This window comes from Ovis aries, chromosome 2 (genome assembly GCF_016772045.2).
Source record: "Ovis aries strain OAR_USU_Benz2616 breed Rambouillet chromosome 2, ARS-UI_Ramb_v3.0, whole genome shotgun sequence".
NCBI classification, from domain to species: Eukaryota; Metazoa; Chordata; class Mammalia; order Artiodactyla; family Bovidae; genus Ovis; species Ovis aries.
Window position 1 is genome coordinate 90,036,970 of NC_056055.1, and position 16,428 is coordinate 90,053,397.

At 42.1% G+C, this 16,428-nt stretch overlaps 2 protein-coding genes across 2 annotated transcripts; both read left to right on the forward strand.

The window, feature by feature from the left end:
* Nucleotides 1–7,338: 7,338 nt before the first annotated feature.
* Nucleotides 7,339–7,978, forward strand: LOC114113207 (interferon omega-1-like). The gene has a single exon (XM_042243488.2). It carries the CDS (start codon nucleotides 7,339–7,341, stop codon nucleotides 7,882–7,884), a length of 546 nt encoding a protein of 181 aa, XP_042099422.1. The 3' UTR covers nucleotides 7,885–7,978.
* Nucleotides 7,979–15,464: 7,486 nt separating this feature from the next.
* On the forward strand, nucleotides 15,465–16,057 carry LOC114113208 (interferon omega-1-like). The gene has a single exon (XM_027965068.3). The coding sequence runs from the start codon at nucleotides 15,470–15,472 to the stop codon at nucleotides 16,055–16,057; it is 588 nt and encodes a 195-aa protein (XP_027820869.2). The 5' UTR covers nucleotides 15,465–15,469.
* The last annotated feature ends 371 nt before the right edge of the window (nucleotides 16,058–16,428 follow it).

The following is a 16,428-nucleotide window of genomic DNA, read 5'->3' on the forward strand; positions in this document are numbered from 1 at the left end:
GACTACTGGAAAAACCATAACTTTGACTACATGAAGTTTTGTTGGCAACATGGTATCTCTGCTTTTTAACACACTCTATATTTCTCATATAATTTCTTCCAAGGAGAGAGAGTCTTTTAAATTTGTGGCTGCAGTCACCGTCCATAGTAATTTTGGGCCCCAAGAAAATGAAATCTAACAGTGTTTCCACTGTTTCCCCATCTATTTGCCATGAAGTGATGGGACTATATGCCATGATCTTTGTTTTCTGAATGTTGGTGCAACTATCTATGTATATGTATTTGGGGGATGGGGGGTCTGGTTTAGCTGTGCCTCAAATTGGTTCTCTAGAAAGATGGTTAATTTTGGTCAGGGAAGCAATAGATGTTATAGAGATTCTGTTTTACATGATGGCTGAAGATTTTCAAAATTTGAATTTGTGAAATTGCTATTATAATGGAAAATTTATTTACTGAGATTAGCATATTCATTCCAAAAATCCTCTTTGTTTTGTTTTCCATGCATGCAATCTGAATCATGATACACAGAATGAAATATTCTAAATACAAAAGAAATATTTCAACAATTAGAACATTTAAATAGAATTTGGGACTACAACATTTCCATGTTAAATCCTGATGCTTTCCTAGTTAAAATTAATGAAACTCTCTGTGAACTTCCGGTTTAACTGATGAGAGGGCACTAATGGTAAAGAATCTGCCTGCCACTGCAGGAGACAGGTGATGCGGGCTCCATCTCTAGGTTGGGAAGATCCCCTCTACAAGGAAATGACAACCCACTCCAGGATTCTTGCCAGAGGACCCTGAGTCAGAAACGACTGATGGACTAAACAACAACAACCCTGCAGAAAACCATAAAAACTAGAGAAACACAAAGGAACGTTTGTGCGTGATTTTAGATGTTCTTATGTTTCACATGAGAAACCAGTATACCTCTTGGAGTTCACAAGTTATCACTGGAAGTCCCAATGCTGGAATGTTTCTACATTTATTTAAAATATAACGATGAAAATGAATCAGTGTCTTATATGTGTAATAAAACTCAAAAGACTTATACTCCTGCATGGAAACCATGTTAGATCTGAAATACTATCAAGAACATGAGAAAAGTACTTATTTGTAGCTCATCAAAAACAAACATATGAGTCAAGTATGTTTCATCAAGAAAAATAATAGAACAATAAAATAAATTAATTCACTACATGGAAGTGAAAAATTGGATAGGTGTAATATTCATGGGGTCGCAAAGAGTCGGACACGACTGAGTGACTAAACTGAAATGAACTGAACTGAATGTGTGAAATTGATATATTGGGAAAACGATATGGTCATAAAGTGTCCATGGCTAAGTATATAAAAATAGAGGGAAAATGGCAAATGCATGTAAGAATGAAAGTCCATTTTTTCCCATTACTGAAAAAGAAGATGAATATGTGGGTCTAAGCACATACGTTTCACATTACCAGAATCACCACTGTGAATGAGAATTGGTTTTTCTTCACTTCTGTATTTGCTACTTTGTGTTTAAATTGGCAGGCTGGCTAACTGTTCTTTGATTTCTAATTTCCTGCCTTCTACCAGCTGGAATTCACAGGAAACCAATATAGCCAATCTCTAACTTCAATATGCCAGGAAATTTGAAAAACTCAGCAAGGGCCACAGGACTGGAAAAGGTCCGTTTTCATTCCAGTCCCTAAGAAAGGCAATGCCAAAGAATGCTCAAACTACTGAACAATTGCATTTATCTTACATGCTAGCAAATTAAGGCTCAAAATTCTCCAAGCCAGGCTTCAACAATATGTGAACCGTGAACTTCCTGATGTTCCAGCTGGTTTTAGAAAAGGCAGAGGAACCAGAGAATAAATTGCCAACATCCACTGGATCATCGAAAAAGCAAGAGAGTTCCAGAAAAAAATATCTTTTTCTGCTTTATTGACTATGCCAAAGCCTTTGACTGTGTGTATCACAATAAACTGTGGAAAATTCTGAAAGAGATGGGACTACCAGACCACCTGACTGCCTCTTGAGAAATCTGTATGCAGCTCAGGAAGCAGCAGTTAGAACTGGACATGGAACAACAGACTGGTTCCAAATAGGAAAAGGAGTACGTCAAGGCTCTAAATTATCACCCTGCTCATTTAACTTATACATAGAGTACATCATGAGAAACACTGGGCCAGATGAAGTACAAGCTGGAATCAAGATTGCCGGGAGAAATACCAATAACCTCAATATGCAGATGTCACCACCCTTAAGGCAGAAAGTGAAGAAGAACTAAAGAGCTTCTTGATGAAAGTGAAAGAGGAGAGTGAAAAAGTTGGCTTAAACCTCAACATTCAGAAAACTAAGATCATGGCATCCAGTCTTGTCACTTCATGGCACATAGATGGAGAAACAGTGGAAACAGTGGCAGACTTTATTTTTTGGCTCCAAAATCACTACAGATGGTGACTGCAGCCATGGAATAAAAAGCTTACTCCTTGGAAGAAAAGTTATGACCAACCTAGAAAGCATATTATAAAGCACAGACATAATTTGCCAACAAAGGTCCATTTAGTCAATCTATGGTTTTTCCAGTAGTCATGTATGAATGTGAGAGTTGGACTATAAAGAAAGCTGAGTGCTGAAGAATTGATGGTCTTGAATTGTGGTGTTGGAGAAGATTCTTGAGAGTCCCTTGGACTGCAAGGAGTTCCAACCAGTCCATCCTAAAGGAGATCAGTCCTGAAGGTTCATTGGAAGGACTGATATTGAAGCTGAAACTCCAAGACTTTGGCCACCTGATGTGAAGTGTTGACTCATTTGAAAAGACCTTGATTCTTGGGGAAATTCATGGAGGGAGGGGAAGGGGACAACAGAAGATCAGATGGTTGGATGGCATCACCGACTCAATGGACATAAGTTTGCATAAACTCCAGGAGTTGGTGATGGACAGGGAAGCCTGGCCTGCTGCCGTCCATGGGATTGCAAAGAGTCGGATACAACTGAGCTGATGACTGAACTGAACTGAAGCCAGTATTTGACCACAGCCCATAGGTGGAAGTGTACCTCCAGCTCCTGTTTGTTCATGACGGCATCACTCACTAGTCCACCAAGACCGCAAGCCTGAGGACCTAGAGCGCAGACGGAGGTGCCGCAGATCCTCATTCTCTCAGTCCTGTAGCTTGCTCCTTGCTCTAGTCCAATGCTGGATAACGGATCCCTGAAGAAAGGCCATGAGAGACTTCCAGGAACAGGTGGAGAGCCTGGTGTGATGAAGGAAGCCCTGCCGCTAGCTCTCCTATCAGACCTCACCTGGTTCACCTGCTTCCTTGGTTAAAGCTTGCGGGGTAGTTTTATGAGAGAGTCTATGTGACACTGAATGTAGATTTTCCCGTTGTTTCCTTAGTTGTACGTGTACCTGGATGCAGTCTCGATAGGAGTCTTGAAGAACAGGTCAGGAGACGTGATGTCTAATGATGGCAACAGCATCGTCATCACTCAAAAAGATTTTGACTCCCAGGACGAGAACGCCTTCAGAACAAGTTTACAAGCTAGATAAGAATGTGAAACTCATTGCTATATTCTCATATGCTTCACCTTAAAGTGAGACTTGTTTCATTCAAGTTGATTGGGGCCTTACTAACCACAGGACTCCAAAAATTTCCAATCATCATATTTGGAATACATGGCACTCGTTTTGCAGACTGCATCCAACTTCCATCATTCTAACAGCATCAAAATTAATGTGTTTTCATTTTCTTAAATGAATAATGTGTTTTCCTTTAACTTTTAGACATTCCCCTATGTTTACACTTGAACATAGCTTCACATGCATCTCTGTTCCTATCAAGTCTCTTGGGAGCATTTACTGTGTTGATTAAAAGCAACAGTCCTAGTAAGAACTAGAAGTGACTAGTCACATCAGTGGAAGTTACTTTAAAGGGTTTGTTATTGTTTTGGCTGTGCCACGTGGCTTAAGAAGCATTAGTTTCCTGACTGGGGATTGAACCCAGGCCCACAGCACTGAAAATATTGAGTTCTAACCACTGAACGGCCAAGGAAGTCTCAAATTACTTTAAATTTTGCAGTTTTAGTTGTTCAGTTTTTCATTCAAGGATTCAGAGAAATACTAAATTGTTTTAACTTTATATATTTACTAAAAGAAATGACTGTTGGAGAACTGAATGGAGTATGACAAGGGTCAAAAACCATGTAAAAGTCATGTTAAAAGTAAGGCATAAATCCAATACATTTGAGACCCAAACTGATAAAGGTTAAATTAATTTTAAAAATTAATATAATCTGCTTAAACATAAAAGATTCTATCGATTGATTTAATACACAAACTCCATTATTACTTGGAAGAGGAAGAAAAACCTAAAATCAAATAATACTAAATACTCAATACCAAAACAAGGGCAACACAGAAGGGGACCAATACAGAGCATGAAAATATAATGTAGGGAATAATTAGAGGTGGCAATGTTAATATCAACGAGATCTTTGTCATTAATATCAATATTCATACACTTGAGAATTCCAGAAATAAACACATGAGAAAGAAATTATTCTTCGTGAGAAAGAAGTTCAATATACCTAAGAAACACACTGAATCTATAATTAAATTTTTAAAATGCTTGAGCTAAATTTCAAATGGTATAAAACAATGAGTAAAAAATATAACATTACATAGCAATGTGAACAGAAACACCGGAGCACTGAAGTTTCCCCTCAATGCTGTGCTTTTGAGCTGAGTCGCTTCAGTCGTGTCTGACTCTTTGGGACTCTGTGGACCACAGGCTGCCAGGCTCTTCTGTCCATGGGATTCTCCAGGCAAGAATACTGGAGTGGGTTGCCATGCCCTTCTCCAGGGGATCGTCCTGACCCAGGCATCAAACTGGTGTCTCCTGAATTGGCAGGCAAGTTCTCTACCATTAGCGCCGCCTGGGAAGCCCAGTACGATGCTACTAGTCTATAAAAAAATAGATAAACTTCTAAAGAGAAGAATTGAAACTATGATTTAGAGGAGGAAATTCGTGATTAACACTCTTGGGCCCTTAACCTACAATAAGAAATATAACTTGCTTCAAATATCTATAAACCATCCATGAAAATTACCATACATTAGACTTCACAAAAAATATACATAATTCCTCCAGGGAAAAAATATTTGTATAAGTTGTGTGCCCGGATCACAATGCCTGCAACTAATTTTAATATTATTTTAAAGCATCATTTAAAGATGAACATCATCCTGATAATTTATGTAAAGTCAAAATTAAACCATAAATTTAGAAATTTTGTAAGTAATGGAAATTAAATCACTACTCCTCAAATTTTCAGAAGCAAAGACACACACCGAGGTGAATTCATATCCTGGAAATGTGAATTGAAAATAGATTGGCCTCATTCATTAAAGTCAACAAGAATATTCATATACATGAATAGAAATAGTATAAGAAAATATCTGTCAAATGCCCACTTCTGAGTGACCGTGATTTGACTGTCATTCTCTAGAGTAAAGCTTGGTTTTATCAAGACAGTGGTAGTTTAGCTCATAACTCAAATAATCGTCATCCAAGGGCTTCTCCTGAGAACAGTCACCATGCGTGCAGCGGACGTGCTTGCCACACAACATGTCAACAAGCCTACAACGGAGAGGATTTTTCAAATGTGTACTCCAAAGTGAAGATTTCATAAAATTCATCATCTTGCTGTTTCACTAGGGATCTTCTTACGGGAAACTGTCCTTTTTTCAAACTTCAAGTATATTATACGTAAGAACAGGACAATCACTAGGCACTGAGGCGCCCCTGCTTTGACCCACACCACAGCACTGGAGTCTCACCCAGCGCTGCATCTGTACCACCAGGAGAAGTTGTTCCCGTGGTGAAAAAGACAGATAAGATCTTGATATCACTCTAATAATTATTGTACCTCATGAATCCCTGTAGAGTGTCCTGGGGATCTGCAGGGGCCCACAGACCACACTTTGCGAACTGCTGGTTTCAGGAATTTCCCTGCATCTGCTTTGGTCCCAGTGGCTCTGTAGCTTTAAATTCGCAAGTAATTTCCTTGGTTCCTGAGATAAAATCTAACATCATTCAAAAGTCTATCGCTGGGCCCTTTTCCATGTCTCCAGGGCCTTGCCATGCTACCCCCTGCAGGCATCAGTACAGTCTACGGACTCCGGTCTTGTTCACGCCTTTAAAGCACCAGAGCCATTCCTGCTGCAGGGACACTCTACGTGCTGTGCTTGGTTGTGTATTATTGTTTTCTTATTTTGCTCTTCATGAGTTACTTGGCAAATTCATGCTCATTCTTCAAGTCTCATACTTCGGATTACTTCCCTGGGGAGACGGCTGCTGCTGCTGCTGCTAAGTCGCTTAAACGTGGTCCTAATGAGCTTCCCAGGATACTGACTGCCATCAGCATCTGATACTTCTTCTGTGTAGCCCAGGGCCCAGATGTAAACACCTAATTATCTTATGCCCACTTCTTTCATGGCAGTGTCCCTGCTCCAGTGTGAGCTCTGTGCGGTCAGGGCCTCTGCCTCTCGCACTCGAGACTCTCTGCACAAGGCCCGCACAGGGGAGCCCCGGCTCCTGTCCTGCAGCACAGCATCCTCTCAGGACCCATGTGGTCCTGTTGGCAGGTGGACTCCTCATCACTGAGCCTCCAGGGAAGCCCCTCAGGGAACGTTTAAGTACATTGAGAGGTTTGGAAACCTTCTTGAGGATTAGGGTCCTAAACAAGTAAAAAAATCCCGATATTACTGCTAAAAATACCATTTCATTAACAGATTATTTTCTAAATAACCTTTCACTCAATACTATAGTATCACCTGAACGAGTAGGCTGGTTCTCACCGTCCTTCGTTCTCACAGGAAGAAAGAGACGGAGGAACAGAGATGCCCAGTGGAAGCAACTGCCCGAATGAATGACTGAAACTCACTAGATTCTGTGACATAAGTTTCCAGTGAGAGACACCATCACTGAATGTCCTTCCTCCAGCTCTGAACCTCTGAGCAGAAAAGTGCTGAACAGTGTAAATAAAAGTGATGAATAATAAAAACACTCTCATTTAATTGACATATACAATCAGATGGGTACATTTGAAATTATTGGGAAATAGGTAAAATTAATGCTTTAAACTGATGACACTTTCTTTGATCATATTGTGAATACATAAATGAAAATCAAAAAAGGAAGTGAAAGTGTATTAAAACAATTAGAAAATGAAAATTACCATGTTCACTATTTAATGGCCTCGCTTAGAAAGCATGGCATCAGAGAACCTACCTCAAGGTTCCCCCAGGCGCCGTCTCAGCCAGCCCAGCAGCAGCCGCATCTTCCCCATGGCCTTTGTGCTCTCTCTACTCATGGCCCTGGTGCTGGTCAGCTACAGCCGGGGAGGATCCCTGGGCTGTGACCTATCTCAGAACCACGTGCTCTTTGGCAAGAAGAACCTCAGACTCCTGGGCCAAATGAGGAGAATCTCCCCTCGCTTCTGTCTGCAGGACAGAAAAGACTTCGCTTTCCCCCAGGAGATGGTGGAGGGCGGCCAGCTCCAGGAGGCCCAGGCCATCTCTGTGCTCCACGAGATGCTCCAGCAGAGCTTCAACCTCTTCCACACAGAGAGTTCCTCTGCTGCCTGGGACACCACTCTCCTGGAGCAGCTCCGCACTGGACTCCATCAGCAGCTGGATGACCTGGAGGCCTGCCTGGGGCAGGTGATGGGAGAGGAAGACTCTGCCCTGGGAAGGACGGGCCCCACCCTGGCTGTGAAGAGGTACTTCCAGGGCATCCATGTCTACCTGCAAGAAAAGGGATACAGCGACTGTGCCTGGGAAACCGTCAGAGTGGAAATCATGAGATCCTTGTCTTCATCAGCCAGCTTGTAAGAAAGGTTAAGAATGATGGATGGAGGCCTAAACTCATCTTGATATGACTCTCAGTGACTAAGATGCCACATCACCCTTGTACGCTCCCCTGAAGTCATTTTAGAAGACTCTGATTTCTGTTTTAGCCACCATGTTTCCTGAATTCAATCAATAGTACTTTCTCAGTAGCAATAAGCAAGTAGATATAAAAAGTATTCAACTGCACAGGGATCAGTCCATAAGGGATGACTGCCATGATGTTATTTATGTTTATTTATGTATTTATTGTATCTCATCATATTTATATTTTCATGTACAAATGTTTTTCTGCATTGTAATAAAATTTAGAAAATATGTTCATTTCCTTAATCTTCTAATTTGTTTTATTTATTAATTTCTTATGAAAGTAATTACTGTTTTCATTATGAAGAACTAAATACATATTTGGTCTACATAAACCTAGCATAGAATAGCATTTGTCCATTTCTACTACAGAATAGTTGTATCTCTTTTCAGGAAATGATTGTCAAAAGGTAGAATTTCTGGATCCCTGGCAGTCCAGTGGAATGGACTCCATGCTTCCAGTGTGAGACGCTCAGGTGCCACGGACACCTGGTCAGGGAACTAAGATCCTGCAAGCTGTGCAGTGCAGCCCCCTCCACCCAAAAGAAACAGGTAGAAAGGAGTCTCTGAAACGGTGGTAGATGAGTAGTCCTGAAGCCACAAGTATAACTAGTTTATACCCAATCAACAGAGAATGGTTGGTGTCAGTATGTGGGGGGAGGACTCCCGTCCTCCAGGGAAGCTGCGAACATGTGATGCTGAGTGGCTGAGCCTGACGCCTGTTACTCTTCCTCCCGCCTTCTCCTCGGTCCTGCTTTACTGAACAATCCACTCCCTTACACCATATCTTCACTGCCTCCAACACAGGAGCTCTGTTCTGTGATGGTTTCTGGCTTCAAAGTTTCTCTGAGTGGAAATCACTGGAAGAGAGCACAAGTGAAAGGAGAGCTCTAGAAGTTTCAAAACCTTTGAATGCAGCTCTGCCATTTAACAGCAGTGTGACCCTGAAAAATATCACAAACACTGAGGAGACGGATATGGCAACCCCCTCCAGTATTCTTTCTTGACAATCCCATGGACAGAGGAGCCTGGTGGGCCACAGTCCATGGGTCACAGGAGCTGGACCTGTCTGAACCAACTTAGCATGCATGCAGGCATGCATTCTATCTTGATCTTCTCAAATATGGGGAAAATAACAGTAGTTTTTCATAGGACTACTGTTTGGATCAATAAGTCCATATTACAAGAAGCACAAAAGTGTGCTTGGCACAAATAATCAGGACAGTGAGAATCCCAGAGTAGCTGCCCATGGGGAGCAGACTGGTCAGCTGGCCTGAGGCAGTGACTGAAAAACAACATCGGAAAGATACTAGGTCTTTGGTAAAAATATTTAACTTGGGGGCTAGTTTCACAGTATATTCAGTGTGTGAAAGCTCCTGTGCTCAATGCTGAAGACAATTCCAATTCCTGTGTTTCAGATTTCTAGAAGTATTCTTAGGAAGTCACAGAAATTCTTAGAGAAAGAAGGATTAGTAGAAAATGCTTTGATCTACCATAAAAATGAATAATAGGGAAATCATAGAGATTTCTGCATTCCCATGAATGCAGAAAATCACACACATTACTCCTTAATCATGTTTCTTGCTTCTTTAGTGTGAGTACTACTCTACTACTTCTTGAAGACATTTCTAAAATCACCTAATCAACTCACACTGCACTCCTGCCATCTGGCTGGTATCCAGTCTGAGTTTCATTTGTGCCAAAGACACTTGTAGATTTCCTGTGTTCAGGGCCCAGAACTGTTTTCCGGTCAAACTCATGAAGTAGGTCATGACCTGCTCTAGTTTTCAGGGCTTTAAAAATCTGTCTTGATGGTGATGCCTTTCGAAGATGCATGCTGGAATCATATCCCCAACTGCCTATTTCACAGCTGGTACCTACTGAGCACACATTATGCTGAAATCAAAAGCATTTTGATTGCACGTGTTTAAGCAACTAATCCATATGATTTGACATTTCAAAAAAGTTCATGAAACTCTCCAATGAAAATCTGACCACATAAAAAAATGGATGTTTAATAGATGATTCCTGATGAAAAGACATGAGAGGAAAAAGGAATTTGTTAGTTGAGATTTGTTATTTGAGAGAAATATCAATAACCTCAGATATGCAGATGACACCACCCTTATGGCAGAAAGTGAAGAGGAACTAAAAGCCTCTTGATGAAAGTGAAAGAGAAGAGTGAAAAAGTTGGCTTAAAACTCAACATTCAGAAAACAAAGATCATGGCATCTGGTCACATCACTTCATGGGAAATAGATGGGGAAACAGTGGAAAGAGTGTCAGACTTTACATTTTTGGGCTCCAAAATCACTGCAGATGGTGATTGCAGCCAGGAAATTAAAAGATGCTTACTCCTCGGAAGGAGAGTTATGACCAACCTAGATGGCATATTCAAAAGCAGAGACATTACTTTGCCAACAAAGGTCCGTCTACTCAAGGCTATGGTTTTTCCAGTTGTCATGTATGGATGTGAGAGCTGGACTGTGAACAAACCTGAGTGCTGGAGAATTGATTATTTTGAACTGTGGTGCTGGAGAAGACTCTTGAGAGTCCCATGGACTGCAAGGAGATCCAACCAGTCCATTCTAAAGGGGATCAGCCCTGGGTGTTCTTTGGAAGGAATGATGCTAAATGCTCCAGTACTTTGGCCATCTCATGAGAAGAGCTGACTCATTGGAAAAGACTCTGATGCTGGGAGGGATTGGGGGCAGGAGGAGAAGGGGACGACAGAGGATAAGATGGCTGGATGGCATCACTGACTCGATGGACGTGAGTTTGAGTGAACTCTGGGAGTTGGTGATGGACAGGGAGGCCTGGAGTGCTGCAATTCATGGGGTCGCAAAGAGTCAGACACAACTGAGCAACTGAACTGAACTGAACTGAACTGACTGGGTCATAATTTGTCAAATATGGCATTCCCTCAGTGAAGAGAGATATATATGAAGTAGCAATTTTGAAAACAGTACTGATGATTTTGCTTCCATTAAAGCCCGCAACTTACAAGTACTATTGTGGCATAAGGAAAATATTTCCACTTGATGTGAGTTTAAGACATATATATTTTAAAAGATTTTTCAGACAATTAACATTACAGGAGAAATTTACCTTTTATATTAATAGTGAATGAAATAATTTTCTTTTTCCCTTGGGGCGCCTTTAAGTCTCAGTCTTGTCCCCAAGTCTTCCTTCCCACTGGAGGGTCACAGTATCAGGCAGATTTCTGTCCGGACGTCGTCTTCTATTCTTCCAGTCATTTCCCATATTCAGGTAATTTGGTAGCAGCAAGTATGCTTTACCTATAGCCACAAGTACCATCAGCTTGGAGTTTTCTACAGAGGATTCACTGAATCGTTTGTAATCCAATCTGAGCAGGGGTCATCACTCTCAAGGATCTTGTCCATCATGTATCTCAATTTTATGGTGAGGATCACTTAACAATCTATGAGACCTCTTGGACAGTTAAATGCGATTATTTTATAATTATTAGAATTATTAATTCTGTCAAGCACAGTTAGACTCTCAGTAATAACTACCACTTGATAATTTCAGTTTGCTTCTTATACAAAATAATCAGGATACTTTGTAAATCGCTCAGCTTATCGAGAATTTGGAGGGAGACATTAATGGAAATAAGAGATTTGTAACACTGAGGTATGAAACAATAAAGGGACAGCTTGTGTTAGAGGCAAAAGAGGGAAATAAGTGAGAGTTCAGGACATGCAGTGGGCGCAGGTGTTTATGCTGTGGATGGGAGTGTGGAATCTGACCTTCATTATTAGATTAGTTCATTCACATAAAGTCTTAGCAGGGAGCTCTTGGAAAGGAGAATATCAACTCATTTCACTATGTTGGAAGGATTAAGTGAGTCCCTTTAGAGGCTGAGGAATTTGTAGCTGTTGTCACTGTCATTTTTGATGAACACTGAGTGCCTGGGGAATTTGTCTGGTGAAAGTATTAGTGGCTCAGTCGAGTCTGACATTTGGTGACCCCGTGAACTGTACCTGTCAGGCTCCTCTGCCCATGGAATTCTCCAAGCAAGAATACTGGAGTGGGTTAACATTTCCTTCTCCAGGGGATCTCCCGGACTCAGGGATTGAACCCTGGTCTCCTGCATTGCAGGCAGATTCTTTACCATCTGAGCCACCAGGGAAGCCTGGTAGGTCCTTGGTAATTAGGTTCACAGTATAACATTTATAACATTTAATGAGCAAACAATCCAGGATGGATATGCCATAAAAAGTGAGGGTAGCATCAGGGAATGTGTTCTTTCTCCTCAAATAAATACCACGAATGAAATAGATCCTAAGGAATCCTTGCCATAAATACAATACCTTGGCATCTTCTTATTACCATGTCACAGACTGAATGTGTGTGTGTTCCCCAAATTCATATATCGAAACCCTCCCCCTCGAGGCTCCCTGATGGTCCAGTGGCCAGGACTCCATGCTCCCACAGCAGGGAGCCTGAGTTGGATCTCTGGTCAGGGAACTAGATCCTGCATATGGCAAGCAAGACTTCCCATGGCCCAAGTAAAAATCCTGCACGAAGCAAGGAAGATCCAAGATCCAGCATGCTTCAAATAAGACATGGCCCAGCCAAATAAGCACATAAAATAAATATTTAAAAAAAATTTTAAAAACCCACAGAAACCCAACCCATCAATATGATCATATCACAAAATGGAATATTAGGGAGATTGTTAGGGTACAGCTCAGTTCAATTCAGTCACTCAGTCGTGTCCGACTCTTTGCGACCCAATGAACTGCAGCACGCCAGGCCTCCCTTTCCATCACCAACTCCCGGAGTTCACTCAAACTCATGTCCATCGACTTGGTGATGCCATCCAGCCATCTCATCCTCTGTCGTCCCCTTCTCCTCCAGCCCCCAATCCCTCCCAGCATCAGAGTCTTTTCCAATGAGTCAACTCTTCCCATGAGGTGGCCAAAGTACTGGAGTTTCAGCTTTAGCATCATTCCTTCCAAAGAACACCCAGGAATGATCTCCTTTAGAATGGACTGGTTGGATCTCCTTGCAGGCCATGGGACTCACAAGAGTCTTCTCCAACACCACAGTTCAAAAGTATCAATTCTTCGGCGCTCAGCTGTCTTCACAGTCCAACTCTCACATCCAAACATGACTATTGGAAAAACCATAGCCTTGACTAGACGGACGTTTGTTGACAAAGCCATGTCTCTGCTTTTGAATATGCTATCTAGGTTGCTCATAAGTTTCCTTCCAAGGAGTAAGCGTCTTTCAATTTTAGTAATCAATAAAATTAGCTATTACTTTTAATATCATAATTTTACTGTTACCCAGATTAAGATCAGGATCTTTTGGAATCATTTCATTCCCTGTCATTCTAGTTTTTTCGAAGCATCTTCTCATTACCCAAATGGATTTATCAACTACACAGATGCTAGGCAAGGCTGGTCTCCTAAACCCTGCCAGAAAGGGTTTGTGTTCTAGCAAATGGGGTTCTGAGTGCCCGTCTCTCTTCCTTCTCCGCTTATACTGATGACATGTGGATTAAAGGAAAGGAAAATCAGCTAGCTGGTCTTACAAAGCTGAGGGCAGGCAACTGACTCAGGACTTGGCCTTCATTGAGCTTCTGTAAGAAGCAGCCCTGTCCCAGTCTTTCTGTTGTTCATGTTGGCCTCATCCTTCCCCTCTGCCACAGCCTGCTCCCCAGCTGTGCTGCACTGCAGTTTGCTAACTCAGAGTAATACATCATTGCCTCAGGGGAAACCCCTTCCCCTCTTTCATACTCAGGACATTGAGACTCACCCTTGTTTTCTTCTTGCCCACAAAACAACTGTGGAAGTTTACTTTCTAGGAAAGTTGCAAAGAGAAACAAAAAAGAAATCTAACATCTTGAAAGTGAAAGAGATGCAGCCTCTCTGGCTTCTTTACTTCCCTTTCTTGTTCTCACCTCATCATGAAATAGAACCAGAGCAGAGGCAGGAATACCAACATTGTCCAATAAGTCACTAAGTGTGTATATAAAATGTTTAAATGAAAAGTTACACTCGAGTAAAGGAAAGAAGGCTATTTCTTCTGATCTAGTGCCCCGGATCTCACTGCCCTGCAATCTCAGAGGAGACAGAAACAGAGGAACAGAGATGCCCAGTAGAATCAACTGCCTGAATCAATGACCGAATCTCATTAGATTCTGAGACATTAGCTTCCAAAAAGAGACAACCCCATCACTGAATCTCCTTCCTCCAGCTCAGAAACTCTGAGCAGAACAAGAGTTGAAGAGTTTAAGTAAAAGTGTTGAATAATAAAACCTATACCTTGCAAAGTCAATATTATTGATCTACTAAAAGGAAAATAATTGCAGTTGGAAACTCCTCCACTAACTTGCACAAACACACTTCTGCCCTCAGCATCTGAGCACTGCTGACACTTTAGACACCTGGGGACACGGGTCAGGAGAAGAAGAGGTCACCACTGAGCACTAGGGTCCTTCACACAAAAACTCCAGGGGAGAGGTTGGGGTTTTGGGAAGACAATTTATTTTCCCAACCAGTCAATAAGCCCTCCACAGAAAGGAGGTTTTCGAGTCCTCAGGATGTGGTGAGCCTGCCCTCAGGGAGGGAGGGAGTCCAGCAGGTGAGGAAGGGGACTGTCACTCCAGAGGACAGGGGTGGCTCCATGTGACTCTCCCTTGTGAGTGAAGTGCTGCTGGGAAAATACAATTATCCTGGATGCAGAGTCTCCTCACCCATGTTCCCTGAGAAGAACCAGGATTCTGGTGGGGGTATTGGCCCAGTCTGTGGAGGACGACAGGTCTCCAGCAAGAAAAAGGTGGAAAGAGGATGATGTCTGTAATAGTGCTGCCCTCATGGTTCCCTGAAGGGCAGGGATCTGCAGGACATGTTCTAGAAGGAAGAGAAATGTGGGAGGAATTCAAGGACTGATAATAATCAGCCTCTTCTCTAAATCAAACACTAAAGAAAACTCATCATTTGTTTCCAAGAGCTTAACTGCCAGACTGATCTGGTAAATCCCTTATATACGGATCCATAGAGCAGACGGAGCCTGGGTTCCTAAGGAACCTAAGAGGGAAAAATGGAGCTTCAGAGCAAGCCAAAAATACGTTCTTAGATGAGAGGAGAGCAACACTTATGCATGAGAGATAAAGGGCAATAATGTGTGTAATTACAGATGTCCATCAATTCTGACTGAAGAGAAAGACTTTCTCATTTGATTGAAAAACATCCATTTGGGTGGGCACATCTGAAGTGACTAGGAAAAGGCAAAATCAATAGTCTAGAAGGAAGAACATTTCTTTGACTGTCTTGAGAATACATAACAGAAACCAAAAAAGGAAGTAAAAGTGCATAGAAATGATTAGAAAATGAAAATTACCATGTTCCCTATTTAATGGCCTCACTTAGAAAGCATGGCATCAGAGAACCTACCTCAAGGTTCCACCAGACACCGTCTCAGCCAGTCCATCAGCAGCCGCGTCTTCCCCATGGCCTTCGTGCTCTCTCTACTCATGGCCCTGGTGCTGGTCAGTTATGGCCCGGGAGGATCCCTGGGCTGTGACCTGTCTCAGAACCATGTTCTCAGTGGCAGGAAGAACCTCAGGCTCCTGGGCCAAATGAGGAGACTCTCCCCTCGCTTGTGTCTGCAGGACAGAAAAGACTTCGCTTTCCCCCAGGAGATGGTGGAGGGCGGCCAGCTCCAGGAGGCCCAGGCCATCTCTGTGCTCCATGAGATGCTCCAGCAGAGCTTCAACCTCTTCCATACAGAACGCTCCTCTGCTGCCTGGGACACCACTCTCCTGGAGCAGCTCCGCACTGGACTCCATCAGCAGCTGGATGACCTGGACGCCTGCCTGGGGCAGGTGATGGGAGAGGAAGACTCTGCCCTGGGAAGGACGGGACCCACCCTGGCTGTGAAGAGGTACTTCCAGGGCGTCCATGTCTACCTGAAAGAGAAGGAATACAGCGACTGTGCCTGGGAAACCGTCAGAGTGGAAATCATGAGATCCTTGTCTTCACCAGTCAGCTTGCAAGAAAGGTTAAGAATGATGGATGGAGACCTGAGCTCGCCTTGACATGACTCTGATGAAGATGCCCCGTCATCCTTGGAAACTCACCTGGGGCCATTTCAGAAGACTCTGAATTCTGCTTTAGTCACCAAATTTGTTGAATTCACTCAGCCAATACATGTCTGTAGTAATAAGCATGTAGATATAAAAGAAATCAACTGCAGGGGTATCAATCCATAAGCGATGACCTCCCTGATGTTATTTATTTATTCTTTATTTATTTAGGTAATGGAATATTTTATCTCATCATATTTATATTTTCATATAAAAATGTGTATGTTTACATTGTATTAAAATTTAGAAGATATATTTCTCTATTTTATTAAAATTGTTATTTGGTTTATTTATTAAATAGTTATCAAGATAAATTTCTTGAG